The sequence below is a fragment of the Rhincodon typus genome, chromosome 12, assembly GCF_021869965.1.
Source record: "Rhincodon typus isolate 14 chromosome 12, sRhiTyp1.1, whole genome shotgun sequence".
Classification (NCBI taxonomy): Eukaryota; Metazoa; Chordata; class Chondrichthyes; order Orectolobiformes; family Rhincodontidae; genus Rhincodon; species Rhincodon typus.
Genome location: NC_063343.1, coordinates 68,054,649 through 68,068,552, shown reverse-complemented (window position 1 = coordinate 68,068,552; position 13,904 = coordinate 68,054,649). Strand labels below are relative to the sequence as shown.

Genomic DNA, 13,904 nt, shown 5'->3' with positions numbered 1-13,904 from the left:
CCCCACCCCCATCTCCTACCTACTAGCCTCATCCCGCCCCCTTGACCTATCCGCCCTCCCTGGACTGACCTATCTCCTCCCTACCTCCCCACCTACACTCACCTTTACTGGCTCCACCCCCGCCTCTTTGACCTGTCTGTCTCCTCTCCACCTATCCTCTCCTTTATCCATCTTCTATCTGCCTCCCCGTTTCTCCCTATTTATTTCAGAATCCCCTTCCCCTCCCCCATTTCTGAAGAAGGGTCTAGGCCCGAAACGTTAGCTTTCCTGCTCCTCTGATGCTGCTTGGCCTGCTGTGTTAATCCAGCTCTACACCTTGTTATCTATTAATCCAGTGACCTAGGTTCTGGAGACAAATCCCACTGTTGCAGATGGTGAAATTTTGATTTTAATTAATATAACATCTGTAATTAAGTGTTGTCTTACTGGTGGCAACAGAACCATTGCAGATTTTTGTAAAAACCTATCTGGTTCATTAATGTCCTTTAAGGAAATCTATATGTGGTTCACATGCAACTCCAGAACCATAGCTATATGGTTTAAATTCCTTCTGAAATGACCAACTCAGCGAGCAACTACAACGATGTCTGACAAGAGCAATAAGCACCCACATCGACCAAGGCAACAGCAACGACAACACCCAATCAGTAACATCACTCTCTTACTTGCATCCTACTGTTCCTGAGTCTTAAATCCATAGAGTCATAGAATCTCTACAGTGTGGAAGCAAGCCATTTGACCTATTGAGTCCACACCGACCTTTCAAAGAGCATCCTACCCAATCCCACCCCCTTACCCTGTCTGTAACCCTTCATTTCCCATGGCTAATCCACCTAGCCTGAACATCCCTGGACATTGTGGGCAATTTAGCATGGCCAGTCCACTGAACATGCACATCTTTAGACTGTGAGAGGAATCCGGAGCACCTGAAGGAAACCCACGCAGCTCGGGGAGAATGTGCAAACACGACACAGATGGTCGCCCAAGTATGGAATCAAACCTGGGTCCCTGGCGCTGAGAGGCAGCAGTACTAACCACTGAGCCACTGCGCCACCCTGTCTGTGCCATGTTTGCAGCCTGCATGGTTCTCGGATATTCCCAAAGCTGCAGAAGAAGAGAATTTGTTTAAGAATTTACCATGACATCTCCACATCTCCCAAGTATCTCACAGCATGAATTGCTTGAGTCTAAGTGATTTTGATGTGATTGATTCAGGGATGAATATTGATCAGGACAGTGGAAAATGTCTTTGCTTCTCTTTGAAAGAACGGCTTCTTAACGGTAACATGCACAAGTAGACAGGAATTTGATTTGATTTTCTGCTGAAGCTTGATATCTCTGAAAATGTACTGCTTCCTTTATATGTAAATTTTAAGCACAACATTGATGTGGGTTTGAAGCTTTAGTCCTTCTGACGAAACAGCAAGACCTCAAACAGCTGAGCTAACTGATGAGATAAAAATAGCTGGAAAATACGACAGGAGACGGCATTGTTCCAGCAGCAAGGCAAATGTAGAAGCTGAGTAAATATGCTTGGAGAAGCCTTTCCTGATCCACTTGTGGGGCTTAACCACACAATCCATGGGTCCAGCAGGATTGCTCAAAACTGGTCCACAACAATACCAGATCCTTGGCAATCCACTAATCTGAAATGATATTTTGTCTAACATTTTGTCACAAAAGTGCTTTGCTAGCTATTGTTTAGAAGGTGATTTTTTTTTTCTCCTTCAGCATAAGGTATCTACCAGTTCAGAAGAAGACCAATAGATGATCTAAATTCATATTTGTCAGTAGGCGTCATGCTGATTCACCCCCCAGGAATACATTCTTTACTGATTTCCCCCAGCTGTCAAACCTGAGATTAAGTGTGTGTATTATTCTAGTGTACTGTAGCATGGAACTTAGAAACTAATAAGTTCAGTGTCTGCTGGGGAGCTGTTTATACACACACTGGATTTGGTTTCCTCAAGCAGAGAAAAATCTCCTGTGTCCCATGCATCAACTTGATCAGTTTGTTAACAATCCCTAGTTTAAATACAGTGGACATATTATAATTTGTTTAAGAAGCAGGCACAATTCATCTGCTCCATTTAAGTGGGAATAAAAGAAATTGCCTGGAAGACTCAGAATTCTGTATATTGGTCAACTTCAGATAAGAAAATTAGAGAAATGCCATCTCTGCTTTGATTCCAATACCGCATAATCAGTAATTTAATCACTTTTGTTTAACTCAATTGAAGGACAAGAAACAAACTTATCCCTATTTCTTTAATTGATCTTGAATGATGTAGAATACTGCTCCTTTTATATTACCTCCAGCAATGCCCCATAATACCAGTTCAGTTAATTCATCTGAAGGCAGTAGTGGAACAAGTGCCCATTTCTGCCATAATTGCACCCTTTAATACACTTGGTTGCAATGCATGATGGATACCAGCATTTATGTGTTATTTGTTTGTTTAAATGTTCATTCCCATTGAGATTGAAGTTAAAGCTTCTTGAACTTTAGACCCTCAACCATTAGGGAGAGCCTCAATTCTGCAAATCTGGGATTTGTTCAAACTCTGGTTCCCACGTAGAAAAGGCACAATTCACTTGCGTGCTCATCGAGCACTATTTCATGACTATTTATCAGAAATTACTTTATTTATTTCCTGTTTCACATAGATTAGATATGTGTAAGTGCACTGCAGTCAAGACAAACAATGTTGCCATTTAATGCCCCTCATTTTAGGTTTATATTGAGTTACTACAATAAATAGTTCAAACTTACTTAGACACTGAACAAATGTTGTTGATGTTTGTCCAGCTAAAGTACAGCCCAATATTTGGGGCCCAAATGAAAAGAGAACACTGTCATAATTTGATTCTTATCAAAAATACTCCAGCAATGACCCCCAAGGACAGAATGTAGCCATACTCATTGGTTAGCTCTTGGTACGAAAGCTTGCAGATTTGGTCATGTTGTATACCATGTTATTTCACCCTCATTATTTGTAATTCTATTGTTGGGTGAGTAAAAAGAAATTAAGGGCAATGGTTCCACAGTAACCTCTTTCACGCCGAATGCTGTCACATTGTGAGAATGCAGGCATTCCTTGTCTCTGCTGCAGCATGAATACTTTCGAGTAAGTGAAAGACTACCTGGCACTTTCCAACAAGTTGGTACTCAAGGAGAAAATTAGGTGGGCCAGGATGGGAATTCCAAGACAGAAAAACAGAAATTGATGGAAAAACTCAGTTATGGATCTGGAGTTCTGAAGAAGGATCACTAGGTCCAAAACGTTTAAGTCTGCTTTCTCTCTGCAGATGCTGCCAGACCTGCTGAGTTTAGTTAGCAATTTCTGTTTTTGTTTCCAGTTTCCAGCATCTGCAATTTTTTTTTGGGGGGGGGGAGTTCCAAGAGTTGCACTCCATAAACAGTATCCAAAATGCATCTTGAATGATTCATATTGCTTTTGCTGAACTTGATGAAATGTGAATTTTACCTTGGCAAAGTGGTCAGTATTTGGTTAAAGTGAAGATTATTTGATTTGATGGAAACATGCACACAGTGTTCTGTGTTTATCTTGTATCGTGTAACACAAATGGTATCATTGGCTTCCAGCCTCCATATTCATTTAAATGATTTTTTGATATGATTTGCCAAAATGCTAGCTTAAGTTATTATGGTCTACTTTGAATTAATTGAGATTAATCAGTTTTTGCTGGATAATTTCTGTTTTCCTCTCATCCTTCAGACAAATCAGGAATATTCTTGGAGCTCATCTATTTCAATGCCTATTAAATTTGCCTCCGATTAACATTTTCTCTTTATTTCCTTTAGACTCAATGTTATCTCTGTCTGATATCAGTGACGGCAGTGATCTGGTAAAAAGAAAAAATGAGAACGATTTCCTACTTGTTCCAGATTCCTTTCCCATAATCTTAACCCTTTCAGTAATGCTGGGAGATCCCTTTATATGCAGAAAATGAAAAGATTGTCATTCTCCAGGCATAACCTGTCATTCTGATCTTTGATTTTGCTAAGTGAAAATGATTGAGTAGCAAGTATAAAGCACAGTCGACACATTTTCTACTCAGGCATAATTTTCTATCCCGTATAGATGTAGTATGCCAAATGGCCTTCTCCCCCTGGCTGTATTATTCTGTGGTTCACTTCACTTGTAAACGTTCTGACTTAAAATTTACATAAGTCTATTCATATCCTACCTTCTCAATTCCAATCCACAGTCCTCTGACAACGTAGTTCAGATCTGATCTTTCATTCCTCATATTCTTTTATAAGGGTAGCAGTTTGTGTGATGTCAAATCATAGCAACCATTTATTCCACGCTCAGTTGGTGCTTCTACTTGATGCCAACAACATAATATTTCAACAAATAAATAAGAAATACAAGATGGATATTTAGTTTATAAGTTAATGGGAAAAATATTTGATGAGGTATGCTGTAAAATTCAGGTATTGTACAAAAATTAACTCCGTTTAACATGTTTTCATGATCTTCTGAATTGGGAAAAGATTGAGGAGGATGACTCTTTTAGAAATTATGAAAATAATTGACACAATACCAGGAATCTTGAGGGTGTTCCAGTTTGTATATTTAATGCCAAAAGTAAATGCACCCAGAACCAAAGTGATATCTTCTGAGCTGATAATGTTGTGCAGATATAGGTAGACTTGAATGTCACATCATCCAAGAGCCTATCGAATGGCAGAGCAGGTTTGAACAGCCGAATGTCCAAATCTCCTCTGAATTTGCATGTTTGTTTGAGATGCATGTTCTGACTCTTCTCCGACAGGTAATTGCTCAATCAGTGAGAATTCAATGTCTTTTTTTTTCTCCTTTTCCTGTTCAAAGTTGAGCTTAGCTGCTTAATACTAGAGTACAATCTAATTTCCAGTTAGTGCACATGTAGGTGAAGGAGGGTATAATTTGCTAAGAAACCTTAAAATTGTATTCTTAAGCAAGAATCTTAAACTGTAATTTTAAGTGGTTACTTGCTCTTCCTAACTTAACTCCTTCCCTGGAATTATGGGTACACTGCTGCACTAAATGAGCTGCAGCGGTTCAAGAAGGCAGTTCACCACCTCCTTCTCAAGGTGTGGCCAATAAATGCTAGCCAGTCTGTGATGCCCACATCCTGTTAGTGAATATATAAAAGAAAATGTTCTACCACTTCTTGAGTGGCTACTTAATCCAGGACCAGATTCCACTCACTTCTATAAAGCTTATTCAAGGATGACAGGTTTAATATTTGGTTATCCCAGCCTTATGAGTTTCAGCAAGTTCTTCCCAGCTTTACTGTGATTTGGTTTGTTCCTCCTACTTGCACTGTTCCTAATTCCCTATGCTATCCTTTGAGTGCTAACAGTGAATCCCTACCACAGGGCCTTGTAGTTGAAGGATAAAGTTTACCTTCTGTTATATTAGGATAAACTATGCATCTCTGGAAAATGTCAAGGGAATAAGTTTGAAACTCGTATTTTTAACTTTTGACTCTTGTGTGGCTCTTGGATTAATTGAAGAATCCTGAAGGTGATACAAAAATGACACTCTGGGAATTAAGAGTGCATTAAATGAACAATATAAACAAGATTATTCAAACAATTTAAATGTATTAAAAGCTTCTCTCATCTCACTGCCATTTGCTTTCAATGGCAGGCCTGTAACCTCTATTGGTTTAACCTGCCCACAACCAGAGGTTTAACAAATGGTATCGAACAAACGTAGCCCAAGGGTAATCAGGCCTGGGTCTGTTGTTATATGGCTGCATGCATTTCACATGAATACAGTAAACATTTTCCAAAACTACCTGATGGTTCAGTATGAAATTCCATTGTGGGCTCTTCCTCTGCAGTATTTTGAAGTCAGTTGTCCCATGAGAGGATTCTGCCTTTCCAGTAGGACAAGCTCCCACTGAGAATTTGTACAGTTGTAACGCTGACTGCACAGATGTGAATGTCATTTTCAGATTGTGTGTCATCAGCTTTCTCATTGCTCCTTCTCTGTTGCCAAGTTCAATAGTATTCATGCAGGAACCTTCATGATATTATTGGCTTTGTGTAAAATAATTGTTTATCTTTTTCTACTTTAAGTAACAAAGCAAGGTGAGGATCATCCATCATATAGTTTGGTTTCCATTTTTTTAAACTTCTCAATGAGGGAAGATTCCGTGTGGGGAGTGGGAAGTAAGAAATGATTGGCTGCAGCTCCTCAAAAAATAAATGATACTCTTGTATGACCCAAAGGAGTAAGTGTGGTCAGAAAATTTAACTCTCAGGATTCAGGAGCACCAAAGCTGAGCCTGAATTTGTTCTGCTCAGTAATCACAACCACTTTACAGTAAGAATTATTAGGTGGCAGTCAATCGCAAGAAATGTGACTTTTTCCTTCAATCCTCTTGCCTATTTTATTTCATGTGGGACAGCAGAACAGTGATAGACTACTTAGTGACGACTATATGAAGTAAACCTTCAACAGAAATACAGCTTCAAGAAATCCCTGGTTAAAAATTGGAAGCCTGTTCTTGACAAGTGTGTCGCTTGTGCTTAGACAATGGCTACTGTAATTTCTGAGAAAAGGTAGTGACCACTAGTCTGTTCCAAAGTTTAACATTCTGTCGTCATGAACAAGTCTGTGTTGTCAAAAACTTACCACATTTGTCTCTATGAATTCAGGAATTTGTTTCTTGATAATCCAGCATTATCCATCAGGGTTGTGGCTGTTCAGGTGGAAGTGCCTCTGTGATGGTTAAATTTGAAGAGTAGGATTACAAAAATAGATAGAACCTTTGAATGGAATGTTTATGAATTTATTTAACCATTATCCTTTGGCTTTCTGTGGCATTGATTTTATCAGTTTGGTTATTTAAATTGAGGCCAGTGAAAAGCTTATCCAAAATAATGTGTTGTGCATTTGTGTGGTTTCACTAATCTTTTTGCATTTAAATTGTTTTATCTCGTCGCCTTCCCTCCGCTCTGTCCCAACCCTATTCCCTCTATTTTCAGCTGCTTCACTGTCAATGACTTTTAACCTTTACAATATCTGCATGCTATTTCAATGATGCTAAGCACAGAGATTATCAGAAATCTCCATTTAGTTTGCCAGAAGATAACCATTAACCTGACAAACCTAGTCAAAAAAAACTTCCATCTCTTATTGCCAGATGCAAAACAATCTTTGACAGTCTGTTGTGATCAAAAAAAAACACCCACATGAGATATCCCATACCATCAGCACCATTTGAATTTCAACCTTTCCAGGCACAACTGAGTATGAACATTGGAGTGAGGAAAACGTGATGTTTAGCTGACCTGATTCCCAAAATGTTTAAATTCACTAGGTGGTATTAAAGTATTAGTGATATCTTCATAATCGCTCATTTTAGCTTCAAGTATCCCGACAATAAATTCTCGTTGTTGCCAAACCTAGCTGGAATCTTTTGCTGACCAGTTGTCTTTTGAGAGTTGTTGGTACTGTCATTCAGTCATAATATTTTCTGTCCTGGAATCATGCCTGAAATATTGGAAACTGCATAGCTTCAGGAGTCTGATCTCCAATTGCTAAAGTTATTGATTATAATGTTGCAACACAACAGGAAGGCTAATGCCCTGTGTCTTCTATCTTTACCCAGCTAATCGAAGAGGCAATGCTATGACTTCTATTCTTGCCAAAGAACTTACCAAGGACGATGCCATCGGTCAGACTGTAAGTAAGAAGCAGAAAGTAGATAATGAAGCTAAGGAAGTCACAACACCGATGGAACAAGAGGAGATGTTGGAGAGCATTCTTACACGCTCCAATTAAACCCATAGGAAAATGCCTGGAATTTAATATCCTGTGCCATAAATTCATTGATTTTGGTTTAATGCTGTTTTTAAAATAATATCAATGTGTTATAGTTGGATTTTTTGGGACTAATTTAATCTCACCTGAACATGGTGGCACTAGCCAGACTATGGTGCAGGTGGCTTCTTGTACATTTAAAATGGGGCAGTGTGGCTGATACTTCAATGCATAATACTGTTCTCTGATATAAATTTTTGGCAATGCTGCAGTGCAGATTTTGTCTCGTGTAGATGACCCTCTCATATTTTGGGTGCCTTTACTTATCTTCAAGTTTTAAGCACATCTGTTGATTCTCATCTTTGGTGAGTTTTATGTCAAACTCACGAGTTATTGAGATAAAAATAAACTTGTTTGCACATCAGCCTCATAGGCCACTTAAAATAAATCAGTAGGTGTTTCAAATCACATTTATTCTTAATAGTGTTGTAAAATATTTGATTGGAGATGGAGAGGAGACATTCTTATTGTATCACAGATCACACGTGACTATTAATAGACAGATGTGGTATAAGAGCTGACAATAAATAGCAAGCCTCTATAGTACAGAAGCACTTGGCCCATCCTTGTTAAACATCTATGTGCAGCATTGAAACACACATACAGTATAAAAACAAAGTATTGATTATTTTATGAACTATAAAGCCAAAAGTTTAAAATAAATAGTAATGATAGTCAATATGTTAGAAAGTTGGAGAGGCAGAAATTCCGCTGCGCTTTATGCCATTTTTCATATTATAGCCTCTTTGCTACTCAGCTGATTTTTTTCTTTCTCTCCTGCCCTGTCCACTGCAATATTGGTGCAGTGACTCTGAAGTTCACAAATTGGAAAGTGTTCCAGCATTCGCTTTTTCAGCTCCACTGCACTGCTGACCTTGCACCTTACAGAGGTGGTTTCCACTCTGGTAAGGATCACATTTTGGAATTTTCTGACAAATTAACCATTGCCAAAATGCCATATATTACTTTGAAAGCTGTGGTTAAATTATTTTTACTTATTTTGAGCCCATTCATGAATTAGAATGGCAAACCGTGTTGCATGATTCTTGTCACCCTGTTCACATGAAGCTTCCTGAACTTTGCTGGATCAGTCCTGTCTGTTTGTTTTCTCTCTCAATTCTATCTCCATTTCTATTTTTATACCTTTGACAAAATCCTAAAAAAATTCTGTTGCAGCAGTTGGGTTGGTCTTACATCCATGATCGTCTTCTATCAACGCCCCTGGGGGGAGAAAACAAGACTTTTTTTGCCAAATTACATGATTTATTATGTTGCTACTGGAAAATATGTCCCCCTTATTTCTATTCTGTCCTGGTCCCCCAGTTTTTATCTAAACACTGTTTTTGTAGGGTAAAATATAGTCTGTACATGTTGGTACATAACTTTTATCACAGCGTTTGATGTTAATATTCATGACAGTTCATCTGGTTTATCTGAGAAGATTATCATTTATGCTTTCAAGGTCCATTCAATTAAATTACCTTCCACTAACAACATGTCATATCCACATTGCAGGATGGGAAATGAAGAAACAATTCAAAACAAAGCTCTATCACTTTCTCATAACTTGAAATTGGAGAGAAAATGAGAACTAGTGGAAAATGCCCCCAGATGTGCCTTCCATTAATAGACTAAAATATTACCATTGTTCATTCTAAAACCTTCGCAGTCAGGGTTGTGAGGTTTTAAATCCTGGCTAAGTAAATGTTTGATCATAATAAGTGCTCAACTACTAATTTATTTTAGGTGGCTCTGACTTAACAATTCAGGTGATGTACTGCTGTATTCTTTCTGATTGATCCCTGCTGAGTCCCGTCATCTGAACAAAGTGATGGGAATTGCCTTGGGGTTCATAGGATTTTACTACTGTGTGTAGACATGCTCTGGAGGATGTGTGAACCTTTTCACATCTACTTGATCAATAGCTGTAACTTCTCTACTAGCTTTTTTGGGGGGTATTTAGGAATATTTTTCCACTAAATAGTTTTCTTTACGTTTTGAAACTATCAAGTGATTGGGGTGCAATTTCATTTTTTCAAGTAATTTTTTTTACTATCAAAAGCAAATCCGCACTTTACAGGTGAATTTTCTACAGAATTTGTATTTCAAAGATTAAAATTGTATTTGACCAGTAGAACCTTCCTATAGTTCAAAACATTATGTACACTTGAGGTGCTCTGATGAGTGAAAAATGGTTAATTTGCTGAAGAATTATATCACAAAAAGCATCCACTAGTCCTTGACTTTCACTGGCGTCTGATTAATTCCCCCTTTTAATTATTTACTGCCTTCCGGATTTGAACGGATCACGCAACTGGAATCCTTTCAACATGTAAGTAAACCTGTCTGTACTTGTTGGAACAAAATCCATTCAGCTATCAGAAAACTGCAATTGCACTAATTCATGGCAATTGATAAAATTAAACGTTATTTGAGTAATTTTTAAGAGATTTGTAAAGAATGTTTGAAATCCTTAGTTCCATATTGTCAAAGTTAAACATACATTAATCCTGACCAGGACTGTGCATCAACCTCTAACAGTTTCCTCTATTTGTCACAAGTAGCTTAATGTACTGTCCCAGATAAGTCTCAATTTTCCATTAAAAGCCAGTTTCTGAGCAGTAACAAATCACTTGCCCTAACACAAAAGTACAGTTAGATTACAATGCTGTGAGTCAACTCTAATTTGAGTGATTTGAACTGTCTACCTAGTAAAAATCTACAATACAGGATTAGATCATGACTAAATAACAGTCCATGTGAAACATCAGTCTACTGCACCACTTGGGATCAGGGGCAACTGGAATTTCCCTCGTTTCTCTTAGATCAGTTCTGTATGCCAAGTGATTTTGTTCAACCAAAGAATATTCATTGTCCTGCATTGTAATATAATTGCAATGCCACCAATATTGTCCCATAACACTAGTTCTTCTGCTAGCCCATGTCAAAACATTCTTAATCTTTAATGTATGACTGCTCCTTGGCATAAGCATTTACTAAATTTTATGTAATGTCGTGATTATGGGTCAGTCAAGTATGCTGAACTAGAGGCATTGTTAGTATTTTGCCTTTCTTTTAACTTTATTAATTCCAGCCATTCCCTCTCTGCTGGTAGTAGGCTTTTCATCATTGACACTGTAATGTGGATTCCTGGTTCAGTGAATGCACTGGACCTTGGATGCATTTAGATCCAAGGGAAGTGCCTTTCCATCCACCATAATTGTTACAGATAAGCAATACTCCTGGTTTTTTTTCGGTAACTAGATTCATAGAGCTTAGACATTTTTAATGTGCAAATGGTAGTAGGCTGGCCTCTATGACTTTAGAAAGGACATGGTTCATTAAGGACCAGGCAATTTTGGATAAAGTTACAGGTGATTTTATTTCTTTTGGGATGTGTGAGCTACATAAGGGAGTAATTTGTTTGAACTGCACCCTGAAAGGCACTGCCCCTTGCTGGAAACAGTTCTCTGATAGGCTTTCCACCATTTTCTAAGTTGTCATTCTTTCCTACATGTGATGAGGCAGTCGATGACTAATTGCCAATTATTCACCCCTGGAGAGCATCACCACTGATCCAATTCTTAAAGTCTGTATGTACTGAACACTGGATACTCCAGAGTTACATTAAAAAAGCTGCACTGAGTGAAAGAAAAGTCCTGCTGGAACAATTCATGAATATGTACTGTAAATATGGCTGTTGTTGACTTTATATATTGAAAATGCCAGAATTCCCCTGAAACAAATGCTATTTTAAGCACTTTGAGGATGATGATGAGGTAATCATAAGAAAAAGTGGTATCAAAATAAGGATTCATCCAAATGAACTAACTGAGATATGAAATGCATGGATTTTTGAGGAGGTGATGTCAGACATCTTTTTATTCTACTGACTGCTTTATGGAAGATCTGAGAAATATGTGTTCCATTTATATAAGACTCTCGTAGGTTTACACAATTACTGAGCCCTGTACGTTGATTAAGATTGTCGGCTATTTCGAATCATGGGTAGGGTACCATAGAGTGGTGCCACCACTAGAATTATTTCCTTTCATTTTGAATATGTAAAGGCTGCAAAGGAAAATATTAGAAAGTTGTAAAGTGATTTATTTTCTGCAATTATTTCATGTATGTATGTTATTTTGATTATACATGTTCACAGTTTTGTTTGAGAATATGTCTACATTAGTAAAAGTTGCTGGTCAGCTAGTTTTGAATTTCTCTTGCCCGCCATGCTAGTATCCTGTTTATTGCAATGTTTTAAATATAGGATCCCCACAATAACATCTGTTGTTTTCTTGGTCTCTACATTTTCTTCAATGCTGGAATCTTGACCATGGAAAGAGTAAAACGGTTGGCAGCAAAATCATATAACACTTAAAGTTATAAATTTGGGAACAAATGTCCCAAGTGACCTTGACCCATATAACTCACCAATACTGAGAGGAGCTGAGCTCCCGAGTTATACTCCTGCATACTAGAACTCTTAATTTCTCTCCTCCAGCTCTCATCATTTGCCCTACTGCTTCATGCATCTTCGAATAAATAAAGAAATATGTAATAAATAACTTAGATATTTTTAGAGTTATGGATGACATTGTATAAGGGTCACGTGTTGTGGTTTGATGGTGTAGTGATGTATGCTGCTTCAGAAGGATTTTCTGCAAGTCACTGCTGGAATAAAACTATACCAGAGAATGAATGTATATTTTACAATAATTCTACTGTAGAGTGCCTGTTTGTATCCCTAATTTGCAAGTAGGTCCAATTGGAAAGCAGTTCCATCAGGTTTACCAGGCATCATGTAACATGAGTGTAAGTGAGGAATGTCCTGTATACTACTATTAATACCTGCCCAGGGATAACCTGTCAAAATTGATATTCATTCAGTGTTGCATTATTCAGAAAATTTTTTTTAAATGTTGTCAAACCACTGTTCATTTTTATTAGATTATTTTTATTTGATTGTTTGCCATGTGCAGTCAGGAGGTTGCCTTCACATTTAATTAACCACACTGGAGGATCGAATGCAAGAAAATTCCAGAATATTGTGCTGTTTTCCTCAGTAATAGCGATGGCTGGTTTTATTTTACTGTAACAATGTCACTGGAGCTGTAAGGGCTAAATGAGTATTATTTATCCTCCGCAAAGTCAATGAAACTGTAAAATACACAAAAATCAGCATCATTTTTATATGTTCTCTCTCTCTCAACAGCATTTGAATGTGATGAAATATGTATTCTAATTGTTTGGAGTAAAAAAAAGCTATGGCCTGAGGTATTTAAAACTTGTGACTATTAAGCCATTTCATCTCATTTCATAGTGCAGGCACCAAGAATCTAAATGGGCCAAAGCTGAGACTTTGGAATTTAAGGAATATTGTGAGAACAATGAAATATGCTTTCTTTTCCAAGAATTTTCTTTTTTCATACAAATTTGTTTCTTGCTTTGATATCTAATTGTATCAGATTTCTGATTTGAATTGTAAATAATAAAAAGTATTTTATCAAACTGTGTTGCTTTGTCAGATTTTTTGAATTACTGACATCTTGCTGCTACAAAGATTGGATTTTCATCAACTTTAGTACCTTTTTCCAACGTGGCTAACTTTAAGGTACCTATGACAGTATTACCTCTTTCTCCACTCCTGCAAGGCTACAACATCCCCACACAAAATCTTCTATCCTTTTAAATTTGTTATGATAATGATAAGGTTCATTCTCAATATTGCACAGCAAAAGTAGCCTCACAATTACGAAACATTTTTAGGTATCCCAAGGACATGAATTATGCTATCTCAATAGAAAATTATCTTTAAAAAAAACACAGGAGGTACTCAAAGCAGTCTTGGCTTCATAGCAGTAAGATACACCTTAAAAATAGATTCAAGGTGGCCAATTTTCTAATGGTCAAATGAACAGTTCAGTCAAAATTGATTTGAAATAGCATACTGTACTTACATATTGAGAATAGCAAAATCTTCTGGACAGACCAGATCAGTGCTGGCAGGAGTTGCAGTTATCTGCTTCAATAAAACTTCCCCATTGATCTGCT

The 13,904-nt window shown here is 37.5% G+C and overlaps 1 protein-coding gene across 1 annotated transcript in view; it reads left to right on the top strand.

Annotated features, from left to right (window-relative positions):
- Nucleotides 1–13,366, top strand: part of LOC109912529 (protein diaphanous homolog 1) — a 323,327-nt gene extending 309,961 nt beyond the window's left edge. Inside the window, exon 26 of the mRNA XM_048603507.1 lies at nt 7,639–13,366. Within this exon, the coding sequence (XP_048459464.1) occupies nt 7,639–7,811 (173 nt within the window). The 3' untranslated portion in view covers nt 7,812–13,366. The remainder of the gene's footprint in view (nt 1–7,638) is intronic.
- The last annotated feature ends 538 nt before the right edge of the window (nt 13,367–13,904 follow it).